This window comes from Equus quagga, chromosome 11 (genome assembly GCF_021613505.1).
Source record: "Equus quagga isolate Etosha38 chromosome 11, UCLA_HA_Equagga_1.0, whole genome shotgun sequence".
Classification (NCBI taxonomy): Eukaryota; Metazoa; Chordata; class Mammalia; order Perissodactyla; family Equidae; genus Equus; species Equus quagga.
In genome coordinates this window covers 49,385,427-49,402,159 of record NC_060277.1, presented here as the reverse complement: position 1 = coordinate 49,402,159, position 16,733 = coordinate 49,385,427, and the positions used below count along the sequence as shown (strand labels likewise).

Genomic DNA, 16,733 nt, shown 5'->3' with positions numbered 1-16,733 from the left:
CCAGTTCCAGATGTTCCAGGAGTCTCCCCTGTCTGGGCTACATGTGTCCTTCTGTTGTGGCAGGGTTGCTCTTACTGCAGGTGCCCAGGAAGTCTATGCCATCCTCCTGGCCCGCTGTTTGCAATTCTCAGCTGTAGACACTTCAGAAACTTTATTGGGCATGAGGAGCCCCACCACAGTTGCCTTCAAGGTCTAATAGCAAATTTATGTTGCAGTTTTTCTAAGTGAGTAGGCCCTCAGTGTGGCTGATTGCTAGGCTCAGGGGCTTCCAATTGCTGTAGGCCTCCAGGCTGCAAGTCTCTTGTCAGCTCTCTCAGGATTGCAGCTCAGTGGGCCTGACCCTAGGCATGGGGTCACCCAACTGTTTCAGGCTTTGGAAGGTGGGGCTGATCCCCTGTGTGGCTGTTTGAGAAGCACAAGTCTGCGGCAGCTGTCAGGCCCCACTGCCTGCAGGGCCACATACACTGTCAACACAGTCCTGTCCTGTGCATGTGTCATGACCCCCTGAAATGGACCCAGTGAGTCACCTCACTACAGAGGCCCCACACAGAGGCTCCTTGTGTATGCCATGCCCCACAGAGGCAGACCCACTCCCCCAGCTGCAGAGGATCCAGGCACCCAGCCTATGCGGCCCACAGATTGCCTGAGGGCTTACTGTTGGATGAGGTCAGTCCGTAGGGAGGGCTGCCTGCCCTGGCTGAGCTGGATTAAATAGGTGCTCTAGTGGGTGGGGCAGACTCTGGGCTGACAGTCCTGTGGAAGAACTCCACTGACGTCTGCTAGTGTCTGTGTCAGCGTGCTTGTACTAGGTCACACTAACGGCTGCTGCCAACGTCTCAGTTCCTGGAGAGGTCTCACCTCTCACTGAGATGCATGCGGAGCCTGTCAGGTGAGTCTCTTTACCAAAGGAGTGTGCACTTTTCTTTCCAGTGATTTTAGGTTGCTTTCTGAAATCGGTGAATTTTTGCCTGGGCCTTTTAAAAGCTGGCTTTTTTCTGCTTATATCTGAAAGCTTTTCAGGGGGTATTCCCTGTTGTAGTTAATAGCCAGCAAAGCCAGATATTATGACACTTTTCTCAGTTGTGCAGAGTCCAAGGGAAGCTTATAGTGGTAATACTCCCCCCTCAGATCCCACCTCCTCCAGGGAAGGCTGTGTACCTTAGGATTGCTCCCGGCTGGCTGTGCAATGCCATGGCTCGCGAAGGTGGCTCTTTTTCCTCCCCAGAAAGGAAATTCTGCCTCTTCCACCTCACTCAGGACTGTCCCTTGTTGTGGGGGTTCTTTTTATCCAGTTTTCAGCTCTCTCTCGGGGTAATTGTTCCAAGAGTAGTTATAGATTGGTTGTGTCCATGGGAGGAGGTGAGTTCAGAGTCTGCCTATGCCACCATCTTGTCACTAACCACACTGTGCTTTTGTTTTGCATTACCCTAATGGTTAGTGATGTTGAGCATCTTTTCATGTGCCTGTTGGCTATCTGTATGTCTTCTTTGGAAAAATGTCTATTCAGATCCTCTGCCCATTTTTTCCATTGGATTGTTTGTTTTTTTGCTCTTAAGTTGTATGAGTTCTTTATATGTTTTGGATATTAACCCCTTATCAGATTTGTGATTGCAAATATTTCCCTCCATTCAGTAGGTTGCCTTTTCATTTTGTCAATGGTTTCCTTTGCTGTGCAGAACTTGCATTTTCTTATATGGTGACTTTCAAACTGTGCCTGCCTCTTGATCCTGCTTATGGGTCCTCAAAACAACTCCAATTTAAAACTTCAGAGTTGTCAAGTTCTGTTGGTTTTACCTGGGGTTTTTCTCCCTACTGTCACTATCATAGTTCATTACTTTTCATTACTTCTGGTCTGAGTGATTATAATATTTGTCATTGGTCTTTGTTCTCATTCTTCCTCCTACTCTGGTTCATATTGTATAGATCTGTGAGATGAATTTTTATGGAATACAGCTGTGGTCACAATTCCTTGCTTAAAACCTTCGTGTTTAATTGTGAAGTTCAGTTTTCTTAGCATTTAAGATCTTAAGTGATCTGGTCTCTACTTTTCTTTACAAATTAGTTTTTTTCTCTCATTTTCTTGGCTACATCTATACCACTCATCAGTTTGCACCATGCTTCTTTGCCCCTCTGCCTTTCTTATGCTGTTTCTACCCTTTGGAAAGTCCTCCGTCTATTTCAAATCCAACCTGTACTTTCAGACTACCCAGTACATCTTCCTCACAGCCTTTGCCACTTAGAAGTAATTGCTCTCAATTGTTCCCATCTGTTTCCATCTACTGCCACATCTATAACTTATTTTACTTATTTTGTCCCATATTTTACTTTTGTATACAATTCATCTTCACATATCCCATGATGCCTGTAATGGTGCCAAACACAGAAATTGGTTGAAGGAGTTGCTATTGATGGCAAGCTTGTTAAGCATCACCTTGATGGCACATGTGTATATGAGTACTTATACATATGTGAATTCATACCTGTTTTACCTGAGATTAATATGGTGGCCAACTGTATTTTCCCACACAGTGGATATTAGTTAGATGGATTAATGGATTCTCTAGCTTGATGAATGATCTACACCAGTTATTTTCTGCCTTTTGATAGATTCCATTGATGTATTTTCTGATTCTGCTTTTATGTACTCAGCAGAGTAGGAACTAGAAAAGTCCTGTACACAAGTAATTAGATTGTATAAGTGATGTGTAGGGTTTGTTGGTTATAATTTCAGAGGAAAAAACATCTAGAGCTAACATAGTAAATTATAATGCCGTAAGTTATAAAAATTATGAAACACTTCAGATTTAGAATAGAATGATATGATTAAATTTTTCAGACTAACTTGTTTTTGGCCAAGTATCAATCATTTGGGAGCGTATTAAGGATAGTAATTATAGTATCTCTGTTTAGCTCTGCCTGAATGTGGGCCTTGAGTCAGTTCCTGTGGCAGTGAATCTCACAGACATTTTTAAAAAGAGCAGAGACAGTTAGTGAATGTTGTTTATTTTCTGGTTAAAACTGGTTCTTCATTCTCTTGAGCTTTATTTTATTAATAGCTTTTCAATTTGGACTTAGAATTGGTTTAATGTCAACTTTCTCTTGTTTACAAAGGGGAAAGCTCATTTATTTTTCATGCTTCTTTGTCATGTTGTTCCCTTTGCTTCTGAGAAAAGGGCATCAGCCTATTTAGATAGGGAAGTTCAGGCTATTTATAAAGCTAGGCAGGTTAATTGAAATTGACAGCCTGGTAATGTCCTCCTTGGTGAATGACGCACATGGGTTTTAGATGATGTTGGCATGCTGTTTTCCCTTATAGTCAGGAATCAGCTGGAGGAATTTGTGTGCTTTGAGCTTTGGTGTTGACGTAGGTACTGGGTACAGATGTTTTAGGAAACATCTTATTTCCATATAAATGAAGGAAGATTAAAAAAAATTTAGATGGCTTGCCCTCAAATTCCAGCTGGTATCACAAGGATGATGAAAATATTTCTTTTGACTTTCTGGAAAAATAGCTTTGGTTGCATTCAAGCACAGTGAAGTTCTTACAGATTTATTCAGAAATACTTTTTATATTCCTTTTTTTGGGGAATCTTTTTTCAGCATCAGCTATGTGTACATTTATTTGAAAAATTAAATTTTGAGTGTGCGTTTCTCTAAACTTCAACTTTAATCTCTTAAGTTTTAGGTAACTTCACTGAAGAACTTTGTATAGTTACATCAATAACGTTGTCAATTTGGTTTTAATAAAAGGTAGAGGAACTAAAGAGTTCATCTTCTTTCTTACATGATGAAATTGTGGTTCTCTTTTTTTGAAGACAGTAAATGTCAGTTTCACTGAAATGGATTTATGTTTGTTTTCTTTCCAAGTGTCACGTAACTTAGAGTCTCACTTAAATAGTTGTATAGTACCTATTCCCTAGAACCCAAACATTCTGATTACATTTGTTTAAATTCAGTTTCATTTAAGATAAGGTGACTTCATAAGTGTGAATTTTTTCTCCTTACATCACATTGATTACATTCAGAAACATTTTCAGTTTATGCACAAATGTCAAAACGCCAGTGGTTAATTTATTACTAGTTATAATATGTCTTCTCTGGGCCATAACCCTCATCATAGCCTTCATTTCCTGAAGATGCCCGGGGCTCTGGGAATGTTGAGTTGGTTCTGGACTGGCAGCGTCATGCTGTTATCTTTGTGGAGCGTCATGTCATAAGGATCTTACTCAAACATATGGTGAATGGCTCACAGCACACGGTTCAGGGGCCAGATCTCGATTTGCTAATACATCCTTGAGGGGAATAGTGTAGAGCCAGGGCTTCCAAGTGGATGCTTGCCTGAAGAGAATTGTGATCCATTAGGATCACCTGGTCCTCATTTCCAAGCAGTGCATTGGAGGGGTCTGGGTCCCCTCGGGTTCGGACCCCGGCCTGCGTGATTGCCAGACCTCTGTAGATACGCAGCGGCAGGAGCAGCGTTTGTTCCTCAATCCAGGAGTTGCCTTTGATCGTCAGCTCTTCATTCCCGCTCCTGGAATGTCTCTTGCAGGTTAGCAGTGGCTGGGCCTCCTGTTTATAGCCCTACTCTGCCCAGTGGTAAACCTCAGGATCTTTGGACAAAGGGTCATGCCAGCCTCCTGCTGTGCCTGTTTATGGTCTTGCTAATGGAACAAGATTTTGGTTCAAGTTTAGAATTGCTTTGTTTCCCCCCCCAATAGATATAATATACAGTATCTCTATATTCTCTTTAATTTAGAAATCTTCATTTAAATGAAGGATTAATTTACTCATTGATAACTTCTTTTTTCCAGTAATCTTGCAAAGTTTTTTTTAAACTTTTGGTTACTACTGTCATGCTTCACTTAATGACGGAGATGCATTCTGAGAAATGCATTGTTAGGTGATTTTGTCATTGTATGAACATCATAGAATGTGCTTACACAAACCTGAGTGGTATAGCCTACTACACACCTAGGCTGTATGGTACTAACCTTATGGGACCACCATCGCATAGTGGTGGTGTTGACCAAAATGTAGTTATGCGGTGCGTGACTGTAATAGTAGTGCTTTTGAACAATTGCCACACTCTCCAAGAGAAATTTATTTTAAACACTTCTTTTCATTATATGTCAAAGTAGAATTTTTCTTCTAAAATCAAGCAGTGGAGTTGATTATTTTATTTGATATTGTTCTTTTCCTAGGATATTCTTTCTCTAAGTGATATTAGCTAACCCTGTGTGTATATGGATGTATTCTGGGAGTTTTCACGTTTCAGTGAGATTTAAAATTTTGGAGTTTTAATATCAGTGATAATCTTGAAAAATATATAAGCATATTCGGGGTCATTTGGATCACCTGCCGTATAACCAAGTATTGCCATACTTGATACTTTTATGAAAAAGTATCAAGCGATAAAATTGGTGTTTGTGTTTTTATTGTGTTAGTGCTATGTGAATACTAACTCCTTCAGTGTCTGAAGTGTTGGAAGCTCTTGCTGAGATTCAGGTAACACATGCTGCTAGGCACGTCCCTGCGTGCACACCCAAAGGTGTTATAGCGATAACCGACTCAAGTTGCAGACAGATGAGTTTGACAGACTACATTTTTTAATATAGCAATTTTCAAATAGTTCATTAGCATTGGGTATACCAGTAAATATACACTGAGGAATTTTCTATTTGAGATTCCAGCAATAATTGAATGGATATGCATTAAATGCAGATTTCAATATGGTTGTGATACCAACTTTATCTTGAAGTAACTTCCTTAAAACTGGCATTCAAGGAATCCTTGTCAGTGCTTTGTTTAGTATGAGGTTTGATTATCCTTAACTGGTAAAGAAAGCCAGCATCTTATAAGTACTATTTTGTACAGTGCATTTAAGTGAAAAGGCATTTTTTCGTTTTAATGACTAAAGTAGAAAAGAAAAAAACCCCACAAAAGCATTAAAAACCAGAATCAAACCGGAAGCTACATTGGTGTGGTCATTTCAGCAGAAAGGCATTGTTTGGTACACCATGTTTTTGCCGTTAATTTTATTTTATTTATTTATTTTTGATAATAGCTATCCTAACAGGTGCAAGGGAATAACTCATTGTGGTGGTGTTTTGTTTTTATTTATGAACCTCATGTTCTTCACTAGGAAATGGTTTAACCTATTATGAATGTTGAAAAATGCCATGAGATAATGTGTAAAGTGCTTCCTACCTGTCAAACATGTATTAAATACAAGTCACGTCTATTATTCATTAAAATGGCATCGAACCTTGAGGGAATCTCCTACATTATGCATGACTGGATGGGCTTGATACAGAACTTTTTGTTTTATTTTTGAAACAGCTACATAAGCAATTAAATTGATTATTTTTGTATTTAATTTATAAATTTGTTCTGTTTTTGTCTTTTCATCAGGGTAATAAATGCTAAGTTTAATTTTGTATGTATTAAAATATTAAAACTGAGTTAACTTGACCTTAGGAGGGCAAAAGAATATTTCTCCTTTAAAAGTTGTCCGGGGACTGACCCCGTGGCCGAGTGGTTAAGTTTGCGCACTCCGTTTCAGCAGCCCAGGGTTTCGCAGGTTCGGATCCTGGGCGCAGACATGGTACTGCTCATCAAGCCATGCTGAGGCGGTGTCCCATATAGCACAACCAGAGGCACTCACAACTAGAATCTACAACTATGTACTGGGGGGTTTGGGGGAGAAGAATAAGAAGAAGAAAAAACAGAAGATTGGCAACAGATGTTAGCTCAGGCCCAATCTTTAAAAAATAAATAAATAAATAATAAATTAAAAAAAAAAAGTTGTCCATATAGTACTTTGTTTGAAAAACCCTGGTGTATGATATTGAACATGATTGCATCATAATCGTAGTGACTAACCTTCAACCAGATGTTCCCTGTTTAAGTTTTATGCGTTGCTTAAAATTAAGTGACTCTTCCTTTTCTCCTTTTCTGTTATTTCTAACATTAATTTCCCTAAGATGTGGCCACCTGAAATATAGCCATGAAGTAAGTAATCCAATCTATGTGTGGATAATTGGGTTTTCAAGATATTTTGATCTAGCCTGATTTTATAATTTTCCCTGAGTTTGGCTATCATTTCTATTTTAATATTATTTTGGTCATTATTTTATTCATTCATGCATTGAACAAATATTTTAAAAATATTACTATGTGCCAAGGACTCTTCAAGGTACTAGAGATGGTTGAATGTAGTTCTCATCTTTATGCATGAGTGAGTCTGTAGTCTCTTTTGGTGTCACATTTTTCCATTATTTAAATGAAATATTTCATGTATATGTTACGTAGTATGTATCTATTTCAGCTAAACTCCTATGTGCCTTGCTGTCATGTCTATGTGTCTTGAGTAGTTGGTGTGGGACATTACCACGTCCTACCAAGACTGTGGCAACAGACTGAAATGTTTTTTTTTTTTTAAAGATTTTACTTCCTTTTTCTCCCCAAAGCCCCCAGTACATAGTTGTATATTCTTCGTTGTGGGTCCTTCTAGTTGTGGCATGTGGGACGCTGCCTCAGCATGGTTTGATGAGCAGTGCCATGTCCGTGCCCAGGATTCGAACCAACGAAACACTGGGCCGCCTGCAGCGGAGCGCGTGAACTTAACCACTTGGCCACGGGGCCAGCCCCTGAAATGTTTTTTGTAGCCTGAGCATGATGGGTATTTTAAGCTTGTTCATTCAAGTGACACTGTTGAATGACTACTAAATTCAAGACCTTGTGCTAGGTACTACTGAGTGTCCAAAATGAATGAGACACAGTCTGTATTCTCAGTATAGGAGCTGACAAATTTTAATCTAGTCGTTGAATCCTTTGAACTGGTTTGCGTTGTGTTGGATCTGTGGGCATTGTTGGACCTGCACCCACAATTGTAGACTCATTGATTACAGAGGAACTTTTGCATTTTGTCTGTCTATCCATTCATTCAATAAACATTTACTAAGCACATGTGTTTATTCCTAGTTGATTTTTATCTCCTATAATTTTCCTGCCCAGTTAAGGCCCATTATTATGACCGAGACCTCTTTCCCAGGTCTCCTCAGAATAATGGAATCTAGAGGACAAGGCTCACAAACAGCCCTTTCTAGCCATTATTGCCCGGAGGCTACGATTTGGAGAATGTGTTGTTGTAAGACACTAGTAAATATAGTCTGACCTCCTAAATCTGGAAACATTGAAATCTAGCATCTTTCAGAGCCATAAATATAGTGCTGCTTTCAAGCCAAAGCAGGATTGGCCAGAGGGAGATGTCCAGAAGCTACACAGGTCTGAGGACAGCCTTGCCAAACCTGTGGGCTCTCTGGAGTCATAATGACCCTCTTGAGTTGTCCCTAGTTGGGCTGAAATGAACAGGCCTTTATCTAGTATACTGATCAATCATTGGATGGTGGCCACCAAGTGTGACCTTGAGCTTGGAAGTTCAGTGCAGTTGAGGTAGTCCTTGAAGGGGCTGACGGCAGGTGTCTGTTGGTCAACTGCACAGTCAGCAAACAGGGCAGCACGTTCTTCCCTACTGGGAGACTGGGCTGCATGCATCACAGTGCCCACTGCAGGCAGCAAACTATGACCACCGCCTTGGTGGTGGGATGGCTTATTCAGCTCTTTCATTTTCCAGCTCTGGATCTTGAGCAGCCTAAGTTAGGATGCTAAAACATGTAGATCAGTTATGGCTAAGGTGAACACTTGGTTTATGTTTCCCCTATTACTTTCCAGTTAGGTATTAATATTACTTAACTCTAATAATAGAGTGTCTACAAGTCTTGGTTCACCCAGGCCAGTCCTGTTTTCCTGGGACTACTTATTTAGGCCTGTTGAGATCAGTTAACATCTGTTAGTTATTTTTAGTATCCTTAACACTCCCAGACATATTTCAGTTTGGAAGATAAATTGTGCGGTTATCCTATTATTCTTTTAAAAACTTATTGCATATTCTCTAAATCTCTTCCTGGTCTGTTGATCTAATGAGTGGAATATTCTTTTCTACTTATTATTTCAAGAGGCAGAATTGATCTTGTGGATTACCTTTGTATTTTTGCTTTATTTGACCAATGCTTTCATCTTTATCAAGTTCTTCATCAGCAGACTTTAAAGTGTGAAATCACAACATATTCCAGAAAGTCTGTCACTAAAATTATTGGGGTACATTATTTTCCTCCCCCACTCTTAAATTTTATCTATTATGACATTAATTTCCCCTGGCTTATTATGTAGCTTAGTCACAAGTGTGTTATGTCCTTGTTTCCCTTTCTGCGCAGGGAATCTGGAACTCGAGCTGTTTGCCCGATGGAGCTGGTCTTTGTTTCTGGAAGGATATTCTGACCTATTCAGATTGTGTCCTAAGGAAATACAAGTTGCTTAGAGATGGGCAGTTTTAAAGCTGTCTTCAGAAATTTTCATGGGAAAAAGCAAAATTTAACTCTACCCCAGGTAGATTTAATAACTCGCAGGACCACTTTGTTCACAAGGAAAATTCTAATTTAAAACTAGTTATGGGTTCTGAAAAATGTCTAGGGGCTGAAGAGATTGAGATACTTGGTTTTCTTAACCAACCAAGAGGTTGTTACCTTAAACTGTGGCTGCTGCTTTTTCCTAATTGTTGTTTCTTTGCACTCTTTTCATGGTTTCTGGTCTACAGTTGTGGCGTAAGCGGTGTTATGGGGAGCAGGGTCACTGTTGGACTCAGTTGTGCCCATCTGGGGTTCTCCGGCTGGAGAAATCAACTGCTCTTTTTATTTTGATGTTTGGCTTTACATAGTGGACAGTATCTTTAACAGACAGTAGCGGCCAGTGATGTAAAACTTCTTAATCCTGTTCCCTTTACAAAAGAAGAAGAGTATTAGAAAGTGGCCGTATGACATAATGCTTGATCTTTGACAAATGAGAAAGTAACAAGTCACTTATTTAAATGCTCAACTATCTGGCGTCCTACATATGTCTTCATGGACACAAAATCATGGAGTTTTACAAAGATATAGTAAAGTTTAAGCAAAGGTAGCAAAATATAAGAAAATGGCATGCTGTATGAATATATTTTATTCTAGTCATCTACATTATCAAAAGCAAGTTTATCTGAAATGTTAATTTAACTTTACTCAGTTATCTAAGTTTAGAAAGAAGTAATTCAGATAGCGTTTACTTCTTCTGACCCAGGCAGAGCTGTGGGGTGCTGAGGGCCTGTTTCGGATTGGGCATAGTTTTCCCTTCACGTGAAATCCGAGCGCCAGCCCTCCGTGAGTGTCCAGCGTGATTCTCAGCACTTTGACACAGACAGGCCCCTTCTTGCAACTTTCTTCGAGCCTCAGAAACTTACCCTGTCATTATGGGCTTCAGCTGCGTGTGAAAGATATGAACTGCAACTGATCTTAGATTTCACTTGTCATTTGCATGAATATTTTAAGTTGTCACGTGTTTCAGGGATATCCGTTTTATGTGCCACCTGACCTAAAGGGTGTGGTCTGTGTGAGATTATTATATGATCACAGAATACTACTTGAATGTACTCAATTTGAGAAATTTGGTTCCAAATATCAAGTTCGGTCATCTGAGAAAGTGAGGAAGGATTTACAAAGTTGATTTGTAAATCCAAAGAAACCTAGCTTTCATTATCTAATTTGTCCTTTCAAAATAAACATTTATTGAGTACTTTCAATAAATCAATAAAGTATTGAATGCTAAGCACTAACACTGTCCTTCCTTGTCATCTGTGGACACCAGGTCAATCCTATTTGTTCCTGGCCTGGCCCACTGTCCTTCTCTCCGGTACTTCTGTCTCTACCCACATGGATGGTCCTCTCGATACTCTGGCTTCTCAGTTTCTTATCCTTCTTTTCTCTAGTGATCTTGTCCTCCAGGCTACCTCAGCTTCTCACTCTTACAGTCACATCCCAGGCCTGGTCATTATCAGTAACTGCAGAGCCTCCATGATCTCAGTTTAAAGCATCCCCAACTCTGACCTCCACCTTGAGCCCCTCCAGCTCCCTGCTTCTAATGCTTCCACTCCAGCAATCCTTGGACTTTATTGATTCTTAAAATCTGTGGACTCCACCGCCCTGTCACTGTCCCTCACTCCCCTCATGACCTTTCTTCCTTTTATACCCAGTTTAAATTCTGTGTCTTTATTTGCTTGGTAAAATCCATCTCTGTCTAAATCTTAAAACCTGAGCTGAATGTTGCCGGAGCAAAACATGACATCTTGCCCCGTGATCTCACTGTAAGCTCAGGGCTAGGAGTCTCCAGGGCCCCCTCACGCTGCCTCCCGTCCCGCTGTGTGCTCCTGCTCCACTCGCTCTTCCATTTTCCTGGATGACTATTTCATACTCTCTTTTCTCTCCTCAACAGTGCCTTCCCCATCCTTACTCTTAGCTAATAATCTGGTTTCATATTTTCCTGGTAAGATAGATACAACTAGGAGAGAACTTTGACAGGCTCCCGTCACCACCTGTGTCCATGTACCAGCTTCAATGCCCATGAACGCTCCTCCTGTGCTCTGAATGAATGTCAGGTTCCTGTCAAACTTCCCATACTAGAGCCCGTCCTCCTCTGTCGCCTTCTCACAGACATGGTTCCAGTTGTTCTTCCCTCTCCATTTCATTAACTTTTTTCAAAATCATCATTTTCCCCTTCTCTATTGAGCATTCCTATCAGCCTACAAATAGACTGTTATTTCTTCTATCTTGAAAAATCCCTTTATTGATCCCATATTCCTCTTCAGCTAGTTGTTGCTTCTTTTCTCTTCTTTCGTTTACAGCAAAATTTCTTCAAATAATTGTTATTACTCATTGTCTCCAATTTCTCTTCTCCCATTCCCTCTTGAATTAGGCTTTTGTTTTCGCCTTCCTCTTACTTTACAGATTCTCTTATGTCGTGATAACCATGAGAGTTAGAAAACTCTCAGTCCTCATTTTGCTTTCAGTTGGCACAAGTTGATCAATCTCTTCTCTTAGAAGTGCTTTCTTTTTTTGAGGAAGATTAGCCCTGAGCTAACATCTGCTGCCAATCCTCCTCTTTTTTTGCTGAGGAAGACTGACCTTGAGCTAACATCCATGCCCATCTTCCTCTACTTTCTATGTGGGATTCCTGCCACAGTATGGCTTGCCAAGTGGTGCCATGTCCACAGCCAGGATCTGAACCAGTGAACCCCGGGCCACTGAATTGGAACGTGCGCACTTAATGGGCGCACCACTGGGCTGGCCCCAGAAGCCCTTTCTTGACTTGGCCTTTTGGCCAGCACATTCTCCTAGTTTTTTCCAAACTCTGGCTTTCTTTTCTTCTCAACTTTGCTGATTGTTTCTCACTTTTTTTTTTTTTGCTGAGGAAGATTCTCCCTGAACTAACATCTGTGCCTGTCTTCCTCTATTTTGTATGTGGGACACTACCACAGAATGGCTTGATGAGTGCTGTAGGTCCATGCCTGGGAACTGAACCTGGCCTGCCAAGGTGTAGTGTGCCAAACTTAACCACTAGGCCACAGGGCTGGCCCCTCACCTTTTATCTTTTTAACATTGGCTCTCTTCTCTATGTACCCATTTAAATTTACTTGATAATTTCATCTAGTCCCATATTTTTCTTTGGTATTTTTGTCTTTTTTTTTTGGTGAGGAAGATTGTCCCTGGGCTAACATCTGTGCCAGTCTTCCTCTATTTTGTATGTGAGTCGCCGCTGCAGCTTGGCTTGATGAGCGGTGTGCAGGTCCACACCCAAGATCTAAACCCTCGAACCCTGGACCGCTGAAGTGGAGCATGTGAACCTAACCACTGTGCCACTGGGCTAGCCCCAATCCCGTGTTTTTTAATGCCATCTTTATGTTGAAGATTTTCAACTTGTCTGTCGTATTAATAGTAACTAATAGCTTTACCTTCATGTCTGAAGGCATCTCAAACTTAACATCTCCAAAACTGAACTCCTCTTATCTCATCCCATCATGCTTCTTCCTAGTTGCCCTTTCTTGGTTAATGGCAACTCTCTCCTTCAGGTTGTTTGGGCCAAAAACCTCTGCATCATCCTTTGCATTTCTCTGACTCATACTCCACATCCGTTTTATCAGCATATCCTTTTGACTCTATCTTTAGACTATATTAAGAGTCTTACACCTTTTCCGCTATTATATGTCATCATCTCTTACTGGGGTTATTGCAGGATCCTGTAATCAGTCTTGCTGTGTCCACCCATGCCTATTTATAGGCTATCCACCAAATACCAGCTAGATGGATCCTGTCGAAATGCAATGCAGAGAACGGCATGACTTTGCTCAACGGCTTCCTGTCTCACTCACCAACTTAGTGACTCAGTCATTTTCACAGTAAAAGGGTACTTACAATGACCTACAAGGCCTTGTCTGATCTGTGCCACCTCCCCGTCCCATCGTCTTAACTCTTCAGCTTTATCTCCTATCACTGTTTCTCTTACTTCAGACCAGGCATTCTGGACTTCTTGCCTTTCCTCTGATGTGGATCCCTTGCTGATCCCTCTGCCCAGAACATTATTCCCTTGTGTATATGCATGGTACACTTCCTCACTTCCTTCAGCTCTTCCCTTAAATGTCACCTCTTAGTGGGGCTTTCCCATCTTCCTATTTAAAATCACAGTCTCACTTCCTCTCCCTAGTCACCTACTCTCTGCTTTACTGTTCTCCATAGCACTTGTCATCATCTAACACACTATATATTTTACTTATTTATTTTGCTTTTATTGTCTGTTTTCCCTGACTAGAATGTAGGTTCCGTGAGGATAGAAGTTTTTCTCTGTTTTGTGTGCGGTGTCCTCTGCCTCTAGAGGAGTGTCTATACAATATGAGGTACTTTATTTGTAAACGTTGGTTGAATAAGTGTCTGAATTATTTGTCTTTTCAGTATCATGATTCTTCTGTTATAGACAAGAAATTGACCCTTGGGGAGTTTGGCAACTTGTGGAGATGGCACTTAACCTAGGTCTGTCTTGGCTCGTGCTGCAGTCACTGTCGTGTTAATTTACCCATGGGATCCTGTGCGTGTGGACTCCACGTCAGGCAAGGGAGTCGTCAGTATTGTGCATTTAAGCTGTGTGCCTACCTTCCATCATTACCTGTTGGGGAGAAAATGGAAACAGATTTTAACAGTATTTCCTGGTGAAGCAGTTTCTGTTAGGTCATAGAAACTTGTTGGAGAGAGTTGTGAAGCTATTTCCTCAAACCAAGCATGTTTTGGAGTAAGAGTTCTGAGAAACTCAAATTTTTGCCTTCTAGGAGCAAAAAAGGTTTAGATTTACTGAAATATCTGAATCCAGGGAACTTGAAATGGCAAGGAATACGGGCCCTGCTTATCCCATCTGGTTGAGGTGCGTGAGGTGTTCCAGGGGTGTGAACTCCACAGGTGGCGGCTGGAGCCTGCGCTCACTTTCTATCGATGAATTGTTCTTAGTTCAATGGAATCATAGACTTCCAGAAATCATCAAGTTACTTGAAGTCAAAAAGTGAACTGATGAGGGATAGAGGTCACAATTTCAGAAGGTAGTCGTAGATCATGATGAGTAGGAATCATGCTTTAAATGTTTGCAGCTGCTTTTAGAGTGCAGGCGACAGGCTGTGTCTAGTTGGCGTCTCCCAGCACTTGCCCTATTTGTGATTCACATTCAAAAGAATGACTGAGCTGAGAGTGAATTCTCTGCACCAAGAACTGGTATCCCTGTATTATGGAACTGAAATGGCAATCCCAGATCTGTCCCCAAACTTTTGGTCACTTGACCAGACTGTAGCCATTGTTTGTGTCCATCCAGCTGCCTGAAATTAGTATTTTCTCACCAAATGCTGATATTGGCTGAGAGGTGGTGAAATTTCAGTGAGAACTGAGTTGTACACTCATGACGTTATGCCTTCTGGTTTCAATGGAAAGCCTAAGTTGTTTATTGAGCCCCTTTGATTTGAAGAATCTCAAACTCCAGATTCTATCTCCTCTTTGGTGGGTAGAGCTGCGGTCTCTGCTCAGCTCTTTGAGCTTCCAGCTGTGTTATCTGCTGGGCTCCTGCAGGCTCCTGCAGGCAAGGGCTCTGCTGAGGATTTGAGCAGAGTTGATGCACAGATTTTGGGGTGCTCCCATGTAATATCCTTCTCTTAGGGACTTAGTCCATCAATTTCTAGCCACTGGTAGCCCCAGACTCCATTCTGACACCTCAAGCCAATAAGACTGAGTCTGTCTGTCTGAATTCTAGCTGTCCCATGTCACAGAGACTGGGAAGTCCCCTCAGCAGACAAGCCTCATAAGCGTCATGCTTGTCTATTGTGCTTCCTTCCTTTCAAGGGTTGAGTTCTCTTCAATTCAGGCCTGCTTTTCGGCTCTCCAGTGCCTTTAAGTAGTTGTTTCATTTTGTCCAGAGTTTATAATCATTAGATGTGGGAGGGTTAGTCTGAAAAAAGCTACTCTGCCATTGCCGAAATGGTAACCTCCATAAGTTGTGATACATAGTTTTTTCATTATCATTCATTTCAAAATACTTCCTAATTTCAATCATTTCTTCTTAGCCATGGGTTACTTAGACATATCTATTTTTCTAACATAAGGATTTTCTAATTATCTTTTTGTGATTGACTTCTAGTGTAATTCTACCATGGTCAGAAAGTAGACTCTGTATGATTTTAATCTATGAAGTTTGTTGAGATTGGATTTATAGCCCAGTCTATGGCCAGTGAATGTCAGTGTTCTCTGTTTCCTTGGAGAACATTTGTGTTCCTGGCTGTTGGGTGTGGTGCCCTGTGAGTGTCCGTGAGGTCATGTTTGTTGATCCCATTCAAATCTTCTACAGTTTTTACCTTTTGATTTTGGTTTGCTTTTTCTGTCAGTTACTGAGATTGGTACTTTGAAGTCCCCCCACTATTTTGGGAATTTATCCGTTTCTCTTTTTAATTCTGTTAATTTCTCCAGTTTATTTGGAGCTTGTGTTATTGCATGAGTATAAATTTAGAGTGATCTCCTTCTTGTGAATTTAACCCTTTAACAGTATGGAGTTTCCCTCTTATCTCTGGTCATGCCTTTGCCCTGAAAATCTGCTTTGTCTGCCATTAATGTAGTGACATCAACTTTCCCTGCTTAAGTTTTTCATTGTATAGTTTTTCTTCCTTTTTACTTATAAATTTTCTGTTATGTTCATTGTTTGAGTGTTTTAAGTAGTTGAATTTTGCTTTTTTTATCCCAGTGTGGCAATCTTTCTTTTAATTGGAACATTTAGATTACTTACAGTTAATATAGTTACATGTTCTCCGCTAAGCCGGCCATCATACAGGTTGGTTTCCATTTCCTTCACGTGTTCCGTGCTTCTTTTTTGCTCCATCTCGCCATTATTAACTCATTGCATTTTCAGTTGTATTTTGCATTACGTTACTCTCATTTGTCATGGTAAGCTGACTTTGTTTTCTTTTTTTAGGAAAAGATAGAGTTTTTAACACTCCATTGTGTGAACAAGGAATTGTTGGGTTTGGAATTGGAATTGCAGTCACTGGTGCCACTGCCATTGCAGAAATTCAGTTTGCAGATTATATTTTCCCTGCTTTTGATCAGGTGAGAGGATTGCATTGTAGTATAATTGAACGTCAGAAATGTTGAAGTCTTAGCTCCACTCTCCCACCCCCTTCTTAGGAACTTTTGTTACCTTTGAGCCGGTGCATTAGGACTCATTTAGTTAGGGGCTTATATTTAAAGATCTAATAAAATGGTTTAAGAAAATGGCTGGGAGTAAAGGCCTCATTG

General features: G+C 40.7%; 1 protein-coding gene across 6 annotated transcripts in view; it reads left to right on the top strand.

Moving 5' to 3' along the window:
- BCKDHB (branched chain keto acid dehydrogenase E1 subunit beta) overlaps positions 1 to 16,733 on the top strand; it is a 228,280-nt gene that overhangs the window by 30,405 nt on the left and 181,142 nt on the right. For all 6 annotated transcript variants that reach the window (XR_006890591.1, XR_006890592.1, XM_046675342.1 and 3 more), the window contains exon 4: positions 16,411 to 16,544. Coding sequence is in view for 4 of the 6 variants with exons in the window: in XM_046675342.1 (XP_046531298.1) it covers positions 16,411 to 16,544 (134 nt within the window). In the remaining 2 variants the exon portion in view is untranslated. The remainder of the gene's footprint in view (positions 1 to 16,410; positions 16,545 to 16,733) is intronic.